The 22,222-nt window shown below is 50.5% G+C and overlaps 2 protein-coding genes across 9 annotated transcripts; both read right to left on the bottom strand.

Moving 5' to 3' along the window:
* Positions 1-2,624: 2,624 nt before the first annotated feature.
* Positions 2,625-4,905, bottom strand: PSORS1C2 (psoriasis susceptibility 1 candidate 2). Its single transcript, XM_040464840.1, has 2 exons — positions 4,774-4,905; positions 2,625-3,349 (listed from the first exon to the last, which is right to left on the bottom strand). The coding sequence occupies exons 1-2, from the start codon at positions 4,826-4,828 to the stop codon at positions 2,994-2,996; spliced, it is 411 nt and encodes a 136-aa protein (XP_040320774.1). The 5' UTR covers positions 4,829-4,905; the 3' UTR covers positions 2,625-2,993.
* Positions 3,238-22,153, bottom strand: CCHCR1 (coiled-coil alpha-helical rod protein 1). 8 transcript variants are annotated; one of them, XM_040464834.1, is made up of 19 exons: positions 22,037-22,153; positions 20,921-21,052; positions 20,628-20,838; positions 18,374-18,677; positions 15,788-15,951; positions 15,551-15,686; positions 15,225-15,335; positions 14,881-15,030; positions 14,184-14,294; positions 13,988-14,094; positions 11,085-11,197; positions 10,867-10,912; positions 10,590-10,726; positions 10,279-10,467; positions 10,077-10,178; positions 8,208-8,359; positions 7,923-8,094; positions 7,532-7,677; positions 3,238-3,349 (listed from the first exon to the last, which is right to left on the bottom strand). In XM_040464834.1, the coding sequence occupies exons 2-18, from the start codon at positions 20,934-20,936 to the stop codon at positions 7,565-7,567; spliced, it is 2,334 nt and encodes a 777-aa protein (XP_040320768.1). In that variant the 5' UTR covers positions 20,937-21,052; positions 22,037-22,153; the 3' UTR covers positions 3,238-3,349; positions 7,532-7,564. The 8 variants fall into 8 exon arrangements, 5 of the variants coding, with proteins under 5 accessions (XP_040320768.1, XP_040320769.1, XP_040320770.1 ...); XM_040464835.1 differs by having other exon boundaries at positions 20,921-20,987; positions 22,037-22,152; XM_040464836.1 differs by lacking the exon at positions 22,037-22,153 and adding an exon at positions 21,933-21,951 and having other exon boundaries at positions 20,921-20,987.
* Positions 22,154-22,222: the final 69 nt, after the last annotated feature.

Here is a 22,222-nt window from a genome sequence, read left to right as displayed (position 1 = left end):
AAAATGGTAAAGCGATCCCACAGAAATGTGCAGGGCCGTCTCTGCCCCCAAGAAGCTCGAGGCCTAGGAGCGGAGGGCAGGCGGAAATAAATCCTTGCCCTCTGAGTTTTGTTCCACGCACTGTTGCGCCGCAGACCGCGGTAGCGCAGGGAAGGGGGCGCAGGTGAGTGGGGCGCGGCGTCATTGAAGAGAAATACCACCGGCTGGAGACAGGAAGCCCTTTCCAGACACTGGGAGCGGCACCAAAAAGGCAGGAGGCGGGGACGGGCAGAGCACCGGTGAGCAGGGGTGGGTCCTGCAGGGCTTGGGCGTCGGGTAAGTTTGCGCCTGCGCCTGCGCCTTCGCTGGAGCCGCCCCTACCCACATTCTCCCCAGCCCGGCCCGCAGCCCGGCCGGCAGCCCGGCGACCTGCCCTTCCCCCGCGCGCGCGTGCCTTCTTCCAGGAAGCCTCCTCTGACTACTCCAGCTCCCCGTGACTCCCTTCTGGACTCACGGCGTTTATTGGCGAGGCTATTTGGTGCTTACTCATATAATTATTTAGTTACTCGCATCCTGTCTGTGACATTGTTATTTAACTTTTCATACAAATCCTTTCTTTCCCGGCTTAATTTTAAGCTTCCGGAGAGTGGAAACTGTTTGTTTTTATTTTCTATATTCCCCCATGGCACCTGGCATTGATGGACATATTAAGGTATAAGATAATGACTGAATCTCGTGAACCTAGTCCACACTGGAAACTATTAAATTCTAGGCTCACCCCTACAATTATTACGTGTTCTAGGATTCTTTCTAAACTAAAATTAGGTGGGTTTTTTGGTTTTTTGGTTTTTTTCCCAAACTGGTCACATACCGGTTTTGATGGGGGGCGGGGGGGTTGCCGTGTAAACAAATTTGATCTCAAGTGTGAATTTTAAGGTCATGCACAATTTCTTTTAGCCCCTCTTCAGCGCCCAACCCTGGTAAGCCACTTGATTGACATTAGGCAATTGAGATCCCTTGGCTCCTGCCTTTTTAACTTTCCAGCGTAAACATTCCCTTAACGAAGTTTTTAAAAATTATGCATGCTTTACACGTTTTTAAGTGAACAGTTAACATTTTTAATCATAAGTTTGAATATTGTAAAGGGTATACTTTCCAGGGAATTGTATATACTTACCTGTTAAAAATCACATCACTCTTTCAAACTATATTCAGATGGGGGCGCCTGGGTGGCTCAGTCGGTTAAGCGTCCAACTTCAGCTCAGGTCATGATCTCACAGTCTGTGAGTTTGAGCCCCGAGTCAGGCTCTGCGCTGACAGCTCGGAGCCTGGAGCCTGCTTCAGATTCTGTGTCTCCCTCTCTCTCTGCCCCTCCCCAGCTCATGCTCTGTTTCTCTCTGTCTCAAAAATAAATAAAAACATTAAAAAAAAACTGTATTCAGATGAAATGCTGTAACATTTTCATATCTACAACACCCTTTTAATAAGTGAGCAAGCCTTTTAACCAGTCAACAAATTTAAACTTATTTTTGTTTAGTTTTTTCCATTCCACTCTTCCTAGTTTTATCCTAATGAAATATATTTTCATTGTATTGCTTTTTTTGTATTTTATTGTATTTGGGGGGAAGTCTTTTCATATATCTCTGTAACAAAAATATGTATATAAATTGAAATTTATTTTCTGTGACCATAAGACTGTGTTACGAACAGTTATGCTGCAGTGGGTTTATAACTACAATTATTACAAGACACAGTTGGTCAAAACTACAAATATTGACGATGATTAAACAGAATAAGCTTTTATTTAAGATGCATCTCTTGGGGCGCCTGGGTGGCTCAGTCGGTTGGACGTCCGACTTCGGCTCAGGTCATGATCTCGCGGTCTGTGAGTTCAAGCCCCGCATCGGGCTCTGTGCTGCCAGCTCAGAGCCTGGAGCCTGTTTCGGATTCTGGTCTCCCTCTCTCTCTGACCTTCCCCCGTTCATGCTCTGTCTCTCTCTGTCTCAAAAATGAATAAATGTTAAAAAAAATTAAAAAAAAAAAAGATGCATCTCTTAATGAGATGGAAAGGGCTGGTTTCTATTCCCCACTGATTTTTGTTTGCTAAGTTTCTATTCCCCACTGATTTTTTGTTTGCTAGCTCTAGGAAGAGCACTCTCCTCCAGTTCAAGGTGAGCAAGAGAGCTTGGCTTTTCTCTATCCAGAGGGAGAGGGTGGTTTGTTATCGGACACCAGTGGAAAACGAAAACATGGTACAGTCATCAGGCAGATTCATTTTTGGAAGGGGTACATATACTTCTGGAAATTGATCCCCTTAGAACTTAGTCCTGCCCACATACCCCTGGGAAAGTTTTCATGTTCAGCCAGGGGTGTGCAAGCCATGAGCTATTAAAAAGAGACATAACTTGGTTTCTCATTCTCCAAAATAGGGGTTCCAGAATGGGAGAAATGTGGGTCTGAATGCCCTTGTAATTCTGATAGTTACATTTCCAACTTCCTTCTGCTGAGTTCCACATCCTTATGCATAATTATGGGCAAGCCAGGAACTCATATTACTTCCAGATCTCTGTACGTTTGTGCTCTGAGGAAGGCATCTCAATATTCAAAGACCTAATCATTGGCAAAGAAGCAGTCTAGATTCAAAATTAAGAAAACATGGGTTTTTTTTATTTTTCCATTTCATGGAAGCGCCGTTTTGGTCTCCTGATAGTTTGCAGCTGCAGGCCACCAGGCGGCAGCAGAAAACACAGTGTGGGGCAGGAGTGGGAAAGAGGAAGTTGGGAAGCAAGTACTGGGGGAGGACTGGACATGAGGTAGGGGTGTATGCTTCAGTTGTCAGAGAAAACTGGTGGGGAAATGTGGGCGGAACTCAAAAGTGGACAGGAAATACTGAGAATTCAGAATTAATTGAAAGAATGAGGAAAGAAATGGAGGATAAATTGGGGAGAACTGAAGGGGAATCAGAAGGGTTCAGATGGGCTTGGAGGGCACTGAGATGCCTCTGGGGAATCCCTCTATCTGTATTCTTCCCGGGGTGGGTCAAGATCTGGCTCCTCTTGAGATCCATGGTCCACTTCAGGAGCAGGTGGCCAGGGGTGTTCTGGAGGCTGGGGTCCTGCTGGCCAGGGATCATCAGGCCGGGGAGGTTGAGGGGGATCGGTTCTTGGGGGCTCAGGAGGCCAGACTCCAGATTCAGGCAGGTCTCTCCAGGGACGACTGGGGCCAGGAGGTGGAGGGTCCTCAAAGAGAGGGGGTGCCCCTGGCCAAGGGTCACCAGGGATTGGGGGGCCCTGAGGCAATGTTGGGGACCCATCCTCTTCTCCAGCCTCTGTGGGTGGGTGAGAGGGGTGGTCTCCGTTGCCTGAGATGCCTGTGGAGGTGGAAGGAGAAAGGTAAAAGGTGATGAGGGCCAGATCCCTCCTCCCCCAGCTAGAGACTCAGAAGGCATAGCATCTCTGAGATAGACCACACCCTGAGCTGACACCACAAACACATCTCAAAAGTTAACTCACTCGGGTGCCTAGGTGGCTCAGTCGGTTGAACATCCGACTCTTGATTTCGGTTCCAGTCATGATCTCAGGGTTGGTGCCTTTGAGCCCTGCATCAGGCTCTCCACTGACAGTGCAGAGCCTGCTTGGGATTCTCTCTTTCTCTCCCTCTCTCTGCCCCTCCCTGCTCTCTCTCTCTCTCAAAATAAATAAACTTTAAAAAGGGGGGAGGGCACCTGGGTGGTTTAGTCAGTTGAGCATCCAACTTTGGCTCAGGTCATGATCTCATGACTTGCAAGTTCAAGGCCCAAATCGGGCTCTCTGCTGTCAGCACGGAGCCCACTTCAGCTCCTCTCTGCCCCGGCTTGTGCTCTTTCAAAAATAAACATTTTTTAAAAAATTAAAAAAGAAAAAGAAAATAAATTTTTAAAAAGTAACTCTCAAAGAAACTTTACACATTTACAGTGTATCTTTGATCTTTTAAACTTTTTTTTTTTTCAACGTTTATTTATTTTTGGGACAGAGAGAGACAGAGCATGAACGGGCGAGGGGCAGAGAGAGAGGGAGACACAGAATCGGAAACAGGCTCCAGGCTCTGAGCCATCAGCCCAGAGCCTGACGCGGGGCTCGAACTCACGGACCGCGAGATCATGACCTGGCTGAAGTCGGACGCTTAACCGACTGCGCCACCCAGGCGCCCCGTATCTTTGATCTTAAAATGACATAAGAACCCTATCTGGTATCATTAACTTGACCAACTTTCTTTATTTTTTGAGAGAGAGAAAATCTTAAGTAAGTTCTACACTCAGTGCTGAGCCCAGTGCAGGGCTCAATCTCATGAACCATAAGATCATGACCTGAGCTGAAATCAAGAGTCGGACACCCAGCTGACTAAGCCACTCAAGCACCCCTAACTTGACCAACTTTAAATTGACAGGACCTGATATAAGCTCCATCCACCCTGGCTGGGACCCCCAATAGCACGGTCTCTGTGCTGGTCTGTACCTCCAAAGCCATTTACACCTTGGGCCCATGTGGCACCCAGATCCCAGTCTCTGCAGTGACACCCACCCTCTTTCACACAGTCCTCAGCTGTGAAGAATACTTGCCTATACAACCGGATTCTGATTGAAATTGCCACATGGACCTACACCTGAATCAGTAAAAACATTGAGCTACATCACCTTCAACCTCTTAACTCTTCTCCTCACGTGAATACCCAGAATCTCCTCCATCCCTATGCATCTAATTCACCCTCACCTCACTTGACCATCTTCCAACAACCCAGGTTGCACTCCTGGCTTACCTACGGCATACAGGTAAAGGACCAGGATCCCCAGTAGCTTCCAGTTGAACATCATGGCTATCTCCTGGCCCCCAAAGTTGGGGGTGGGCTGAGTCTAGGTGCCTGGGAACCCCAAGAGACTTTATAGGGGAGGCGGGAGAGGAGGTGTCCAATCTCTGGGGAGGGGCCAGCCCAGTGACACAAGGAATCCCATCAGAACCTAACTGGTCAAACCCGTTTGGAAGGCCATGGCTGATGTGTAACCTCTGACGGTGGCGTCCCTCATTTTAGTACCCCCCCCTCATTTTGTGACCCAGCCACCCCAGCTCTATCAATGATCTAGACCTTGGTCACCCCACCCTTGTTTTCACATCCTCCTCCCTACACACCCTGAAGCAATCAATACCCAGCTCTCAACTCCGTAATCACAGGGACTTCTACCTTTCATCCCTTGGAGCCATTGGAAGCCAAGGAATGGGAGCAAGCCTTGCGTGGGGAAGCAGTATAATTACAGGGGCTGGGAGGCAGGACGCTCGGGGAGGAGCAGGGAGAGTTGCTCCTGTTGAAACACACAGGATGCAGCTGGGATGGTCTCAGCCAGCACCCCGAGCCTCCCCCTTGGGACTCAGTTTTACCCTTGGAACTTCCACTCCCCTTCTAGACTGCTTTCCAGCATGTGCCTTCATCAGACACCCAGGGGGCCTCCCAAGCAGTGACATCTGAAGAATTTCATCCAGAAGCCAACTGGGGTGATGACAGGTGAGAAGTATGAGGACATTCTGACTCCTTCTCCCCACCCCAGAGCAGGCTCCATCAGTCACAGCCCAGAGGCTTAGGAGGGACCTGCCTCTGCTTCCCCAGTCATCTCAGCCTCTTCCTCCTCTCTCTGGAACCCTGCTCACCGGCCCCTGTGACTGCTTCCCTGGTCCTTGGTGCCAGCTCTCTGTGGCGCCCCACTGCCTGGGACCTTTAAGCCTTGGTCCAAGTCTTGTCGAAGTTTCTCAGAGACCCCCTTAGAACCTCTTCCTCAGGAAAGCCTCCTCTGGTCTGAAGGTCTAGTGAGCTTCTCAGAAAGCCTTCCAAACAGAACACCCTTCCTCCCCAGGCTATTCCCCACCTCATCTGCTGCCTCCTAGTGAGGGACAGTGGTGTCACTTTGAACCTTTCATTCTGCTCCTTCCCCCCCACACTCCCCAAGCCAAGCCCAACCCACCTCCCCATTCTGGAGCCCATCTCTCCCCAGCCCCCAGTACCCTCCTAGCCCCCACTCTTCATCCCTCCCCGCACCCAAACCCCGTCCTCCACAGCCAGCCAAACTAACTCTTAAAAATGTCACCCTAGGGGCTCCTGGGTTGAATGTCTGACTTTGGCTCAGGTCATGATCTCCTGGTTCGTGAGTTCAAGTCCCACATCAGGCTTGCTGCTGTCAGCAAGGACCCCGCTTTGGATCCTCTGTCCTCCTCTCTCTCTGTCCCTCCACCCCGTTCATGCTCTTTCTCAAAATTAAACATCAACAACAACAACAAAAAAAAAATCAGCCTAATTGTGTGGCTGCTTCCCAGCTTTAAATTACTCCAAGGGCTTCCTACTGACTTAGATAAAATCCCCTCTACCAGGTCCTCCCTTCCCACTCGGCCTCTGTGCTTGTCTGTCCTCCACAGGACTCTTCTGGAGGGCTGCCGGTGTGGCTCCTCTGCTTGCTTTCCGCAGCAAAGGTCTCCACACATCTCCCCCTCAAGGCCTTTCTTGTCCCCTCATCTAGCCGTCTGTCCCCAGTCAGGTTCTATCACATCACTGTATGTGTCTTCTCTTCATGGCAATGCTGCTTTGCCCACTTAGGTACTTGTCCATCATCTGTCCCCCCTGCCCTGATGTCAGTGCTGTGGGAGCAGGGACCCACCCGTCAAGCCACCACTGCAGCCTCTGAATGCCTCTGAACAAGGACACCGCCTTAGCTCTGAGATTCCTGTCAAATGAGTGATGTCTTCTATTCCTCATTCCTGACAGTGATTATCTTCCAGAGGTAAAGAGTTGGGTTTCTTTTTTCTTTTTCTAGAGAGTGCAAGTGGGGGAGGGGCAGAGGGAGAGAGGGCCAGAGGATCTGAAGCAGGCTCTGTGCTGACAGTAGAGAGGCTGAAGTGAGGCTTGAACTCAGAAACTGTGAGATCATGACCTGAGCCGAAACCAAGTGTCAGACGCTAAACCGACTGAGCCACCCAGGCACCCCAAGAGGTAAAGAATTTTAAAACAAAAGTTGAGGGGCGCCTGGGTGGCTCAGTCAGTTAAGCGTCTGACTTAGGCTCAGGTCATGATTTCACGGTCCGTGAGTTCGAGCCCCACATCAGGGTCTGTGCTGACAGCTCTGAGCCTAGAGCCTGCTTCCGATTCTGTGTCTCCCTCTCTCTCTCTCTGCCCCTCCCCGACTTGCATTCTGTCTCCCTCTCTCAAAAATAAATAAACATTAAAAAATTAAAAAAAAAAAAAGTTGAGAATAAAGAAAACCTGGAGCTTCTCAAAAAACTTCCCAAGCAGCCCAGGAAAAGGGGTTTTGAAAAAGGCACCACCTAGAGAAATAGCTGTGTGGGACTCCTCACATTTTCCGGAAAGCGATGGCTGCTGGGAGAATTCCCTTCCATTCCCAGAGACAACATGGCTCCTACTGTATTCATCTTTATTGTGCCACAGAAGAATTCACAGACATCTTGGTAGCTCGTGTCCATGAGGGTAGCTGGCTGACCTCCCTCCCCCACCCCACTTCTCCAAGATCCTCCCCGCCCACCTTGAGCCCCCAGCTGCTCAGAGTGCCCGCTGCTCAGAGGCAGACTGGAGGAGGATAGTTCTGGTTGTCTCCTTGAGAAACAGCTTCCTCTTTGGAGATGGCCTCACTCAGGCCCTGCAGATCATCAAGCAGGACAGAGAGCGATCCTGGGAAAGAAGACCCCAAGGGATAGGAGCCCACCAAGAGAAGGCTGTTGCAACTACCGCACAGAGAACAGGGCATCAGATGGGAGAGTTATGAGGGAGAGGGTTCTCTGGCCCAAGACAGGCATGGATAAGAGAGGTTGTTGGGCCTCCAAGGGTCATGGAGAACAATGCTCATGCATTAAGAGTGCCTGGAGGAAAGATTGCTAAAGTCCCCCTCATGTGTCCCTTCCTACATCGACCATTACCTTTTATGGACTCTCTGCTGGTGGGTGCTACTGCTGGAGGCACACGTGCTGAAGACCCTGGGGCCCTGGGGCCGGACTCCACAGATTTCCCCTTATCCAGCAGGGAAGGAAGAACTGCCAACAGTCGCTGCTGCTTGTAACGGGAGAGGAGACCCTCCTGCTGCAAGGTGGCCTGGGAAGGAGAGGGTTAAACGCCACCGAGCCCAGGCAGAGCCAAGCCTCCTTCTTCTACACCTCTGCTCCCCCACCAGCTCAAGAAGGGCCCTGGTCTCTGCCATCCCCTACCAGCATAAGGTTCTTGTCCCTTTCTAACTCCTGCAGGCGTTGGGTCAGCCGCAGCCCCTCCTCCTTCCGGGCCTCATCTTGCAGGCGCCTGAGCTCCTGGTTCCGTTCCTTTTCCCGGGTGGCTTTGCGCTGCATCTGGCGCAGGGAGACCACTATGTGGAAGCCAGGGCACAGAGGGCACAGGTGTGGGGCAGCCCAGAGGCAAAGAGGCACCATGAGAACAGTACTGGAATGATGGGCAGGAGCACCGGGCCCCCAGCTCTATGGCTCAGGGAAGCCATTTATGCTCTAGGACTGTCTCTTCTGTCTGGTGGCTAATGCTCCACGACCCTATGGTCCTGTGAACCCAAAGTACCTTCCCCATCCCTGAACTTAGGGGAAATCTGAATATGAACTGGATATTAGATTTTATGCAATTAATGTTCTTAATGTGACAATCATATTGAGGTTATGTAGGAAATTTTCCTCCTTGTAGGAGATGCAGCTGAATAGTCATAATGTTTGTAACTTATTTTAAATGATTCCCCAAAAAAACGCATGTATCAGTGTATGTGTATATATGGATAGAGCAAATGTAGCAAATGATTAGGAACTGCTGGGCACCTGGCTGGCTCAGGTGGCGGAACGTGTGACTCTTGATGATCGGTTCAAGCCCCACATTGGGTGTAGAGGTTACCTAAAAAATAAAATCTTGGGGTACCTAGGTGGCTCAGTTAGCTAAGCATCCAACTCTTGATATCGGCTCAAGTTGTGATCTTATAGCAGTGAGATGAAGCCACACGTTTGGCTCCTTGATGAGCACGGAGCCTTCTTGGGATTCTCTCTCTCCCTCTCTCTCAGTTCCTCCCCTGCTGTCTCTCAAAATAAACATTTTTTTAATTGAAAAAGATTAATTAACTGTTAACATCTAGTTAGAGGTATACAAGTGGGCATTACGTGACTCATAACTTGTGTAGGTATTTGAACTTTTTCCTAATAAAAAGTTGGGGGGAGGCTCCTGGCTGGCTTAGTAGGTAGAGCATGACTCTTGATCTTGGGTTTTTGAGTTCAAGCCCCATGTTAGGTGCGGAGTACTTAAAAAGAAAATCTTTGAGGGGCTCCTGGGTGGCTTAGTCAGTTAAGCGTCCAACTCTTAGTTTTGGCTCAGATCATGATCTCACAGTTTCATTGAGTTTGAGCCCTGTCTTAGGCTCTGCACTGCCAGCTTGGAGCTTGCTGGGGATTCTCTCTCTTTCTCTCCACACCCCACCCCCATCCCTCCTCCACTCAAGCTATGTCTCTCTGAAAAATAAATAAACATAAAAAAACAAAATAATTTTGCAAAAAAAATAAATAAAACACTTGAAAAAAAATGTTGGGGGTAGACACACACAGGAAAGAACACCATGTAAAGATGGAGACAGAGAATGGAATGATGTGCCTACACACCAAAGACTGCCAGCAACTGCCACAAGGCAGGAGAGGATCATAAAACAGATTGTCCCTCAGAGCCTCTAGGCTCTGTGTGCACCAACCCTGTGTGCATCTTGAGTTCAGAATTCTAGCTTCTCGCTTCCAGGGCTGTGAAAGAATAAATGCATATTGTGTTATGGGAAAAAAAAAAATTGGGGGTAACTGTTGGTATGAGGTTGGGATGGGTGTTGCCTTTGTGAAGGAGAGTGGCTGGGAGGGGCTTAGGAGGCTCGAGGCTGGTCACATGCCAGTGCTTGATACGGGCACTGGCTACCTGAGTGTGCTCACCACCTGAGAATTTGTGCCATTTCTTGATAACTTCATTATTTGCATACTACCAAAACAGCTTTTAAAAAACCTATGTCCAACACTTCCTGAATCTCCCCAGAAGCCCATGTGCATCCCAGCAAATCTCACCTGCCTTGCCATGCTCCCTCCGAGCCTCATTCAATCTCCTCTCTGTTTCTAAGAGCTGCTCCCGAAGCCTAGTTTCCACTTCAGCCACCTTCTCTTGCAGAGCTGGGGGGGTGGGGAGGTGCAAATGGGGTGTGACAGGGGTAGCTTTGGTTCTCTGCTCCCCCCAGTCCTCCAGGGTAAACCCATTTCCCCTCCGGCACACCTTGCCCATAGATCTCCTGCTGCTGGGTCAGTTCCTGTCGGAGACTGGCAGCCTCCTGTGTGCTCTCCTGCTGGCCCTGGCGAGCTGCTTCCAGCTGCAGCCCCACACTAGCCAGGGACTCCTGGGTCCGCTGCAGCTCCTGCTCCAGCTGCTGGGCGACCTTGCTCAGCTGCTGCCGCTCCGCCTCCCCTGGGAAGAGGCGGCACTCACAGGCCTCCCCTTGCCAGGCCCCAGCTCGTCCCTCCTCTCCACCCACAAGGCACCCAATTCAGACATGTGCTTCAGCCCAGGGACTCCAGGACCAAGAGTACCTTGCTCCCGGGCCTGGCCCACCTCCCGCTGGATGATATGGGCACTCAGCTGCAGTTCTGTGTCCAGGCGGTTCCGTTCTTCCCGCAGCTGCTCCAACTCAAGGCTCACATCTGTGGCCAGTGGGGGTTGGGGGCAGCTGGGGCAGGGAAGAGAAAGAGGGGAAATCACCCAGCCTGATCCCTAAGCCCCCATCCCTCCTCAGTCCTCATTGTTTGGGGTCCCAGCAAACAACACCTTAACTCCTTCCCATCCACCTCAAAGTGCCCTAAACTTCACCTCTCCTGGCGCAGCTGAACAAGGGCCAGTTTTCGAGCCATCAGGCCTGGAGGAGAAAAGGCAGAGAACAACAGAGAAGAGTTCGAGGAGGAGAAAAGGGAAGAGGGGAGTAAGGGGAAGAGATTCAGGGACTAGTGGCATGTAGGCAGGGGGACGGGTGTGGGATGAAAAAGATGGGGGAAGACGGCTACAGTGGGTCTGGCAGTTGCCCTACCTACCCCGAATGGTGTGGACTCTGCGGACGGCATAGCTGACTCGGCTGCTGAGGCTGGGAAGCCGTGTGGTGGCCCGTTCCATGTCAGCCACGGTGCTCTGGAGCCAGGTCTGGAAGCTGAGGAAGACATGAGGTTAGCGACGCTTCAACCCCACCTCATTCCCAAAAGGACTTGATGTGACCTGTAGGGACAACTTCTATCCTCTACTGCTTAACATGTGGGGAGCAGGGAAGGGCAGAACATAGCAGGAAAAAGAGAAGCTGAAGCCAGGGCTGGAGCACCAACTCTTTGTCCCGCCAGTCACGCCTGAGCTCCTCAGCCAAATAAGGAAGAAAACCCGAGAGCCTAAGTCCTTTGGTGTGTGTTAGATAAAAATGATCCAGTTGAGGGGTGTGCGCCTGGGTGGCTCAGTTGGTTAAGTGTCTGACTCTTGATCTCGGCTCAGGTCATGATTTTGCGGTTCGTGAGTTCGAGCCTCTCATGGGGCTCTGCGCTGACAATGCGGAGCCCTGCTTGGGATCCTCTCTCTCTCTCCCTCTCTCTGCCCCTCTCCACTGCTCAACACTCTCTCTCTCAAAATAAATAAATAAACATTAAAAAAAATGATCCCCTTTCTCATAAGGACAGCACAGCTATGCTTGGTCCCCAAACCTACAGTAAGGCTCTCATTTGGGTCCTCACAATCAGTGTCTTTAACAAGAGCCTTGCAGTAATGAGCAAGAATGAGCTTCATGGGGTCACATACCTCATCTGGACCCAGAGCCCATATACACAGTAGAGTTCAGTACAAATGATTCACACAGGCTACAACGAGTGCCATAAAGCTGGCTCATCTCTAGCTGATTTGGACTTTTTTGCCTGCAGGCGCCTGAACATGTCTCCTGGCTTTGGTAATCTGGTATTGTATGACACATCTGGGTATACAGCATTTAGGTGCACTTTTCCTAAGAAACAGAGTACATAACTTCCATCAGTTTTCTAAGGGGCCCTCACCCCAAGAAAGCATTACCTGACTGTGTATCTTTTCAAGCAACCTGCAAGGTTTATTTCTCATAACCTAGTTTTTGATCACTGGTATGCATTAGAGATCAAAGCTATTCTCTCCAACAATTCCTTGATACCAGTGAAGGCCAGATACCCGTGCTTTATCAGCTGGCTATGCCCAAAGCAGGACCAGCATGGTGCATGAAAGCTGAGAAGCCTACACAGCCCCCGCTGGGAGGAGGACCTGCATCTCAGGGCAGGGGTGGAATACCCCAGGAGAGTCCAAGTCTGTACCAATTGGAAAATAAATGAATGACAAAGGCTGACAGTTATATCCCTAGCAGCACAGCAGAGATCAGTTATCTAAAAAATGGTGTGAGCAGATGCTTCCAACACCTCCTGTGGCTCTTATTAAAGCCATTTTTTTCAAGTTTTTATTTACTTTATTGGGGGGAGTGGGGGCAGAGAGAGAGAGGGAAAGAGAATCCCAAGGAGGCTCCGCACTGTCAGTGGAGAGCTTGATGCGAGGCTCGAACTCAACCGTGAGATCATGACCTGAGCAGAAACCAAGAGTCGGATGCTTAACCAACTGAGCCATCCACGTGCCCCTTAAAGCCATTTTCTGACAAGGTCTCCAGGCCATCTAGAGACTATCTAACAAACCTGGCAATAATCTGAGCGGAGTTGTTTTAAGCCTCGTGGACTTTTTGGCAACCAATCATTAGCAACAACCATTTCAGTGATGTCCTGATGCCAAAGTAAAACCCTGTGTACAGCATACCTTCCCGCTCTCCTGGGGACAGGAGGCCCATGCAGGGAGTTGAATCTGGGGTGGTTCGTTATAACTAGTCTCTCCAATCCCGTGCAAAGTGGAAGTTTTTCATAATTTTTAAGTGAAATTAGTCCTCCAGGTACAAATCCAATAGAAGGTGATGTTGGGCAAGGACCTATCCGGCACCACAATTTTGCTACACCAATATTCTTACGTGATCCATTCAGAACAGCCTCATGGTAATGGTAAACATTTACAGAGTGTAGATGACAAGCCAGGCACTGTGCCAGGAGCACTGTGAGAGCCACCTCAGTATCCCAAAGTCCAAAGCTGAGGAGGGGCTGTTACCCACACAAAGAAAGTATGTTTCTCCTTTAGAGGTCTTTCTAAAGGTTATAAAACAAGAGTCAAGAAGCAAAATCCTAGGAAGTCGGTATGAGAGACACAGACTTGCAATTGATTGAAAAGGAAACTGGCATACATTTCAGATGGAATATCAAATAAGCCAGTAGGTGTGCAGCTTTAAAATAAATAGAGGGGCACCTGGGTGGCTCAGTCAGTTAAGTGCCTGACTTCCACTCAGGTCATGATCCCACAGTTTGTGGGTTCAAGCCCCGCATCCACAACTGAGAGCCTGGAGCCTGCTTCGAATTCTGTGTCTCCCTCCCTCTCTCTCTCTGCTCCTCTCTCTCTCTCTCTCTCTCTCAAATAATAAATAAATGTTAAAAATTAAAAAATAAATAAATAAATAAATAAATAAATAAAATAAAATAAAATAGACTAAAATGTGGTTCGAACTAAACAGGGCATAAAATTTTAAAGAAAGAAAGATGGAGTATCCACACTCCCCATCCTCAAACAACTCTGAAGGTGGAGATCCTCCCAGGGGAACTGAACTACAGGAGGAAGCACGGCCTCGCCTCCAGCCAAACGTGCACGGGAGTCATAACAAGTGACCCTTGATGAATGTGGAGCAGGCTGCCCCAGGGGAAAACCAGCACAGGGACTTTTCCAGGGCTACACACCTCTAGCCCTGCATCCTCCAATGGCCAGCTCTCCAGCCCCTCTTGCCTGAAACTCTTAACCTCCAAGGTGCCCAGGAAGCTGGGGAAGCAAAAATGCTACTCCACCCACCCTCCACCCCAGATACCTGCTGACAGAATTGGCCACAAGCTTCAGCTGCTCCTCAGCTGTGGCCGTGTGCTGCTGCCTCCGGCGCTGGGCCTCCTGGGCTCGGTTCAGCTCTATCTGCAGGGCCTGGGAAGGATACAGTAAAAAGAGGGGTCCCCTCCCAACTCCGGGGACATCCCTGACTTCCCTCAGCTCCACCTGTCTCAGACACAGACCTTGGCGCCCATCCGCTCCACCTCCACCTCTGCGGCCTTGTCCTCCAGGGAGCGCTGCAGGATGGCCTGCTCCTGGCTCTGGGCCACAACTCTTTCCTGGAGCTCTGCCACCTGTGGGAGGAGAGGATGCGGGACAGGGCACAGCTGGAGCGGAAAGCTGGAGGGGGGCACTGGGAATGAAGGGGCTGGTGCCAAAGTCTCCGGGAGAACATCATGCAGGGAGATGAGCCTGGGTTCCTGAGAATGGAGTCTGAGTCCAGGTTTCCTTTCAGAAGCATGTTCCATGTGCCCCCCCACCCCTTGAGGAACCACCTGTGACATACCCACAAAGACTCACTGCCACTGCCCATGCCATCCTTGGGCATCGTCACCTCCTCCGAAAAGCCATTCCTGACCATCCTACCTAAAGCCGGCTGACGCCATGGTCTCTTTCCGTCACTTATCTTTTACATTTTTCTTTAAAGCACACATAATTCCTTGACATCATCTAATTGTGTGCTTGCCTGTTGTGGGTCCCTGCTCCAGAATGCAAGCTCTCTGACAGTAGTACTTGTCTCTGTTCAGGGCTATGTTCCCAGCACATGGTAGCCACTCAATAAATCTTTGCTGGACAAGTAGCATCCCTCATGTAAGGAGCCAGGGGTTGGGGTGGGGGGGAGGGGGAATATGGAGAGAAAGAGAGCGAGAGTCAAGCAACCTGTCCCTTCAGCTGCTCCACGCATCCTCTGTGCTCCAGCTCCTGGGCCTTCAGCTGTACCATGAGGGCAAACACTTTGTCGCGCCAGCGCTTCAGCAGGGACTGGCACTTCCTAGTGAATTCAGGCTCCAGGGAATCTGAAGGTTGAACCTGCGGGGTGGAGGAAGGGTGGAAGTGTGGGTTCCTGGCGGGGGCAGAGGAAGGGGGTGGGGTGTCGTTTTGTTTGGTCTGGCCCGACCAAGCAGCAAGAGTCACAGCAAGAAGTGTTCACAGAAAAGAAGATCCCAGGAGGTTCTGGCAGCATGTGAACGCCTCCCACACACAGAGAGCCACCAGGGGCCTACCTTCCTGGCCAGCTCCTCCTCCTGCATGGTAAGGATGTGCATGAGGCTTTGCACACGCACCTGCAGCAGCTCCATTGTGGTGTGCAGGCCATCCCGGTCCTCCTGCAAGTGCTGCATATGGGAGAGGGAGGGCGAGAGCCACCGCCTCTGTAGAACCTCCACACAGGCCCTCATGCAGCAGGCAGCACGCTGCCCCTCGACAGCACTGCCTTCGCTCCTGGGCACTGTGCTCTTCTTCAGGAGGCCACTCCCGTCCCAGGATCTGATCCCTGAGCCCTCCCACCCCACGTCCAGCCCCCACACAGAGGCACCCTGTACTCACTCACTTGCACAGTTTCTAGAAGCTCCTGTCGCTCTGATTCCCAGGTCTGGCTTTGAACCTCAGGAGGGACTTGCTCCCCCACATATCTCCTTAAATTCTCAACCAAGGTCACCTGTGCTTCCAAATCTTCTTGGGTCTTGCTAGGGTTGGGGTCGGAATAAGGCAGCAATCGGTGAGGCACCCTGGAGACCCACCACACCCACCAACCACCAGGTCCCCCTTAAGTCCACCCCCCCTTTACCTCAGCTGCTTCTGCAGCAGCTCAGCCTCCTTCTGGGCCACAGCCAGCTCCTTGGCTTCCCCTGCCCTCCTGGTTTCCAGACTATTCAGAGATTTCTCCAAGCCCTCAGCTTTGTTGGTCAAACTAGAAAGAGCCTCCTGATGAGCCTGCATCAAAGAGGAGAGCTGTGGAGAGAAGAGAGGGCACAGCAGGAGCCAGCTCACTACATCTGGACTTGGCAAATCCGCTCCTGCTCAGGCCCTGGTCCCTTCACCCCTACCTTCTGTGACCTTAGACAACAACCCAGCAAATCACCCAACTGCATATGGCAAAATGGAGACAGTCCTCATTGTCGTCCATCTACCTTCCAATCCATCAGCAGTTCCTGCCAGTCTCCCCCCTTCACTTCTGTCTCCACCGCCACTAACCTTAGCAAGCCACCCTCATCTCTGGCTTGTACAACAGCAACACACTCCTGACCAATCTTTGAAAGCTTTTGGTGGCTTGGAATGCCTGGGTAGCTCAGTCAGTTAAGCAGCTGACTTAAGTTCAAGTCATTATCTCATGGTTCCTGGGTTCGAGCCCTATGTCCAGCTTGGTGCTGAGAGCCTGGAGCCTGCTTCAGATTTTGTCTCCTTTTCTCTGCCTCTCCCCTACTCACGCTCTGTCTGTCTCTCTCTCTCAAAAATAAACATAAAAAACAAAAAAGCCTTCAGTGGCTTATCATGGCACAGACAACAAAACCCATCTTCTGCCCTCAGCTTGTGAAGCCTGACCTATCATGGCCTCTGCCCACTTCTCTGAGCTCAGCTTCTACCGCTCTCCACTGCCCACTCTGCTCCAGCCACAATGCCCTCCCTTCCGCACTAACAAACCAGCTCTTTCCCACAGCGGAGTCTGCCTGAGGCTTGGCTTCCCCCAACTCTTCAGACCTCGGGCGATGTCACCTGCTCAGAAGGCCTCCCTAGGCCCCCTACCACCCGCTCCATCCTACCACCTATTCATCATCTGGAATGATCTTGCTTCCACACAGCTCTCTGCCACACCCTGTTGGAAAGGCAGTTCTAGGAAGGGAGGACTCTGCCCCCTCCAGCCCTATGTCCATACCATGAAGTGATCATTTTGGACTTAAATCACAAAGCTGGTCTTCTTATTTTATTTATTTTTAAGTACACTCTACACTGGACCTAGGGTTTAAAGTCACAACCCCAAGATCAAGAGTCGCATGCTCTACCAAATGAGCCAGCCAGGTGCCCCATAAAACTGGTCTTTTTAGACATAAAATACAAATCTGATCATGTCATTTCCCTATTGAAAACTTTTCAACAGTTGCGCATTGCTCTCAAGGTAAAGTACAAAGTTCTGAACAGGCCCCGAGGCCTCACTGTCCACACACCATCCAGGGCCTCTCTTATCTCCAGCACTCAAGCCCCTCTGGCCTCCTCATATCCCCCATGCTACCAATGTTGCCCAGCTCCCATCACCTCCCCATGTGCCAGCTAACCAGCCAACTCCTATTTAGCACAAATGACAATTTCGTATCATGAAGCATTCTTCATAAATCTAAAAGCCATTTATATTTTTCTTTGAACTATCTCCTTTGTCCATTTTCTGGCTAGATTGCTACCCTTCCCTTGTCAATTTCTAGGCATATGAGGGACATTAGCCTTTTCCTGTGATATGAACTGTATATAATCTTTAATTTTGTCATTTCTAAATTTAATATTACAAAGCCAATGTATCAGTCTTTTAATGGCTCTGGATTTGGATTCATAGGTAGAAAAGCCTTCCCCAATCTGAGGTTATGAAGGAATTCACCCAGGGGCGCCTGGCTGGCTTAGTAGGTAGACCATGTGACTCTTAGTCTTGGGGTTATAAATTCAAGCCCCATGATGGGTGTAGAGATTATCTAAAAAAATAAAATCTTAAAAAAAAAATGGATGACAATAAATTATGTTTAAAAAAAAATGAGATTCACCCATGGTTTCATTTCTTAGCATGTCTACTGGTTAGGGTGGTCTCCCCTAACCCCCCAGACTATATTAGGGCTCCCTTGTCCTTCTCCTGCATGGCATTTCTCCCAGTTGCAAAGAATGAATTAGGATTGAATTAGGTGTTGAATGTGCATGTCCCCCACTAGGCTGTCAGCCTCACCCACAAGGACTCAGGCTAATTTGCCCTCCCCAGAGTCCCAGCTCCTATCTCAGAGATGGCAAAGAGTAAACACTGAGCAAGGCTTGCTGACTGAATCATCTCCCCTCCCCAGTCCACCTTAAGACCCCTCTCCCACCCTCCTCACCACCCCCACAATGCTCCCACACGAAGTGGTTACCTGGAGTGAAGTAGAAAGACAAACTACCTCCTAGTGGAAGGGGAAGGAGGGCTTCAGGTGGTGGAGGTCACCTGAGTCTTGGGGGGAAAAGTGAAATCTGGACAAAGACCAAAACAGCCAAATCCCTCTTTCCAGATCATCTGCTCTCTCGCCCTCACCAAACATCTCATCACTCCACTGCTCACAAGGCCTGATCTGCGAAAACTGCTGTTTGCTGGGAAGCTTTTGCCCCATTCACCATTGTGAAGCTGAACTCTTCTCATCCCCACATTCACCTGCTCTTGGTGCAGCCTCTTAACCTCCTCCAGGTCCCGCTGGCTCCCCTCTTCCAGGTTCTTCCGGACAACCTCAGCCCCAGCCAAGGCAGCACGCAGGCCCTCAGCCTCAGCTCGGCCAGCCTTCTCCGCCCGAGCCAGAGCCTCCAGCTCCATGGCCTGGGCCTCCAGCCTCATCTTCTGCTGCAACGAAGTCTCCCGCAGGACCCGGACCTCCTCCTCAAGTCGCCGCAGCTCTCGCAGCTGCCGAGAGATCAGCTCAGCCTGCTGGCTCAAGGCCTGTGACCCCTCTAGCTCCACAGACCTTCAAAGACAGGTTAGCACAAGTGAGACCTGTCTCTGGTGCTGGGAGGGTGGCCAAGGGGACAAACGGAGACAGTAGAGGGTCCCTCTGCCCTGTGTGTGGAGATGAGGGGGATGAAGTTGGGCCATGGGGATATCTGCACTTCCATCACTGTTGTCATTTATCATGCCCCTACTAAGCAGATTAGGTCCACTATCAGGGCTCACAGGACCTAAAGGCTAGCTGAGATCATGGAATATGACCTCTGTTGAGAGAGCTATGTACAGGCAGATGCATTAAACATCAAATGCACACATCATCAGGCCACACATTTTGAAATGGAGAGGCTGGAAGACACCCAGAGATTTCTGAATTCTGATTTAAGGGCAAGGAAAAGTTTGAGGAAGTTTCAGAGGAAGAGAGGTCATGGCTTCCAGTATCAATAGAGTGAGACCAGGCATTAGTTAAAAGCATTTATTGAGGGGCGCCTGGGTGGCGCAGTCGGTTAAGCGTCCGACTTCAGCCAGGTCACGATCTCGCGGTCCGGGAGTTCGAGCCCCGCGTCAGGCTCTGGGCTGATGGCTCAGAGCCTGGAGCCTGTTTCCGATTCTCTGTCTCCCTCTCTCTCTGAGCCTCCCCCATTCATGCTCTGTCTCTCCCTGTCCCAAAAATAAATAAACGTTGAAAAAAAAAATTTTAAAAGCATTTATTGAGCGTTAGATATACCATATGAGGAGTTGATAGCACATCGATAAATTACATAGTCTACTGGTATCTTGTAAAGTTTAAACCAGCTTATGTTAACATGGCTCTTGATGCAACTCCTTCACTGAGGCCCAGAACCACAGGATTTTACTTTCAAAATGACGGGGATCGGGGCACCTGAGTGGTTCAGTCGGTTGAGTGTCCGACTGCAGCTCAGGTCATGATCTCATGGTTTGTGGATTCAAGCCCCATGTTGGGCTTTGCACTGACAACGCAGAGTCTGCTTTGGATTTTCTGTCTCCCTCTCTCTCTGCCCCTCTCTAGCTTGCACACACATTCCTCTCTCTCTCTCAAAAATCAATAAACATTAAAAACAAATAAACAAACAAACAAACTGGCAGGGATCTATAGCCTAGAGACATTAAGTGACTGGCCAAAGGACCCTAGTTGGTAGCCAAACTAGCAGCAGTCCCTGTCTCCTGACCCCCACTCCAGTGTTCCTCTTTTGTCATCATGCTCCTTCCTCTTGGACAGGGTCCAAGGTGGACCCACCTGCAATCCCACTCCAGAGCAAAATGGCAGAATGACATTCCAGTACATTTGGGAAAAGACACACATGAAACATCAAGAACAAGAATCAGAATTTTTACAGACATAACATCGACAAATAGCATGTCCGGCTCTAATGGCAAGCACTCCATCAGAATAAATGCATACTACCGTAGTACAGTCTATCTATACTCCTACTTTGCACTTCTTTGTCTTGCCTCATATTATGCTTATTACCTACCGTCGGTTGTTGGTCAATCTACCTCTTCCCTTAGGATTTTTAGTTCATTGATATCAGTATCTCATTCATTTTTGCTATCCCCATCCAGCACATTGCGTTGTTATTTATGCATTATAAGCTCCAGTAACTGCTTATACAAAAATGCACAAATTATGGAACTAAGGGCTGCAACAGGGTAAGGAATCTATTTCAGTGAAGAAGGGTCAGCAGAGGGGCGCCTGGGTGGCTTAGGAGGTTGAACATCCAACTTTGGCTCAGGTTCATGAGCTGGAGTCCCACGTTGGGCTCGTGCTGACCTCTCAGAGCCTGGAGCCTGCTTCGGATTCTGTCTCCCTCTCTCTCTGCCCCTCCCCCGCTTGTGCTTGCTCTCTCGCTCTCTCTCTCTCTCTCTCTCAAAAATAAACATTAAAAAAAAAAAAAAAAAAGGCAGCTCACTGGCAAGAAAACCCAAGGAAAGAGCAACAATGAATCCCTACCTGCCTCTCCGCCCTGGCTCCTGCACATTGCCAGAAACATCCTGTTCCCACATTATCATTTGAGGTCTCTGGTCTGGCCGCCTCTCTGAGACATCTTGATGGGCTGGGGGTTGGACCAGGGGAATGTCTGAGACCCAGGTGGGAGCCATTCTTGATAGAGTTGGAAGGGGACGAGCTTGGAAGTGGGATGGGGGAATCAGCCCAGTGGAACCTGAGGAATCACACACAATGACAAAAATGGTCAGTTTCCGAGGGAGAGACAATCATCAGTCCCCTTGCCTGGTCCCACTGACCTGAAGGTCGAAACATCTCCACATCACTTGAAGTCTCTAGATTCTGTGTCCAGTCATCTATGTTTTCCTGGACAACAGTAGAAACAAGGACACCCCAGATCAATTTTCAGGCCACCTTCCAAAGAGAAAGCCCTACAATAACAAAATCATAATCCTTTAGTAACTTCCCAAGTAGGAAATACCCAAAGATCACTTGCTTGACCCAACCTGGCTCCTGATAGAACTATGGCAATAACCATCAGGTAGAGGGAATTAACTGAGACAGGTTGAGAAAGAGCTCTTAGTCTTTACTCATACTCTTAGAATTCTGGGCAGAGCCTTTACCCTCCTCCTTAAGTTCCTACAGTCTCTGCTGTTCCTGGTCGGAGGTGAGGAAGGAGGTATGCAGTGCAGGGGCTGTGAGCCCAATCTCCAGAGTTCTCTCCATGGCTCAGCAAGGCCTTCAGGAAGCCCATCCAGACACCACCAAGCCATGACGCCCGGTCCTTCCCTATTACAGCACTGGCCCAAGGCCTGGCCCCAGATGAATGTGACCACGTGTAGGGCAGGACACTCTCCAGGTCCCCTGGGAATCCAGACAGCCTAGATCCCTTGGCAGAAAAACCAGCTTCCTGACATCACACCCAAACCCTTCTATCAACGTTCCTTAGTTTCTCTCTACTATGCCCTTTGCAGCCATTCCTGCCGCCTACCCTCCTCTTTCCAGAGTCCTAGAGCACAAGAGAGGTCTCTTCAAGGTCTCCCCACCCTCCCACCAGAATTCACCTATTTTCTCCCAATCTGGGATTCCTATCACCCTCGCTACAGCCTAATCGGATTTTTTCCTGAAGGAATTATTCCGATCCCTTACTCCCCCCTCATCTCCCAATTGCTTCCCTGCACTCTAGTAGGTTCTCAGTTCTCGCTCCACCCCATCTCCCCCCCCTCCCCCGCCTCTCCTACAGATACCCGAGTCTACCCTCCTGGACCCTGAACTCTAAGGCCATTCGGGCCACCTCATCTGTTCCTTTACCTGGTCCCTGGACCCCTCTTCCCCTGTAGACCCCTGAACCCACCCCCGTACCCCCTCTCGACCCCCCTCCCGCCCCCAACTGACACTTCCCGAAAGTCCCTTACCCAGCGCGAGAGCCTCCTCTGCCCTTTAGCCACACCCCCTACACCTCGCTCCTGGGCGCGGCCTCCGCCTCTGACTGCGCCTGCGCAAAGCGGGATGCTTGGCGGGCGGCTCTAAAATCCGGTTTCACCCAGGAAGGAGGAGAGAAAGAGATGCGCGCAGGCGCAGTACTGTCTAAAGCCGGACAC

Source organism: Herpailurus yagouaroundi, unplaced genomic scaffold (genome assembly GCF_014898765.1).
Source record: "Herpailurus yagouaroundi ecotype Mexico unplaced genomic scaffold, PumYag 511, whole genome shotgun sequence".
Lineage (NCBI taxonomy): Eukaryota > Metazoa > Chordata > Mammalia > Carnivora > Felidae > Herpailurus > Herpailurus yagouaroundi.
Note: the sequence above shows the minus strand (reverse complement) of the source record. Positions and strands in the feature narration are given on the sequence as shown.

Excerpts from the sequence above, each read along its gene's own strand:
- PSORS1C2 (XM_040464840.1), bottom strand. The coding sequence starts at position 4,828 with ATGATGTTCAACTGGAAGCTACTGGGGATCCTGGTCCTTTACCTGTAT. Across the intron at positions 3,350-4,773 it reads CCTTTACCTGTATGCCGTAG|GCATCTCAGGCAACGGAGAC; the intron begins GTAAGCCAGGAG and ends CCACCTCCACAG.
- CCHCR1 (XM_040464833.1), bottom strand. The coding sequence starts at position 21,394 with ATGGCTTGGTGGTGTCTGGATGGGCTTCCTGAAGGCCTTGCTGAGCCA. Across the intron at positions 15,687-15,787 it reads CTGCTGCAGAAGCAGCTGAG|CAAGACCCAAGAAGATTTGG; the intron begins GTAAAGGGGGGG and ends CCCCAACCCTAG. Across the intron at positions 10,727-10,866 it reads GTTCAGCTGCGCCAGGAGAG|CTGCCCCCAACCCCCACTGG; the intron begins GTGAAGTTTAGG and ends TCCCTGCCCCAG.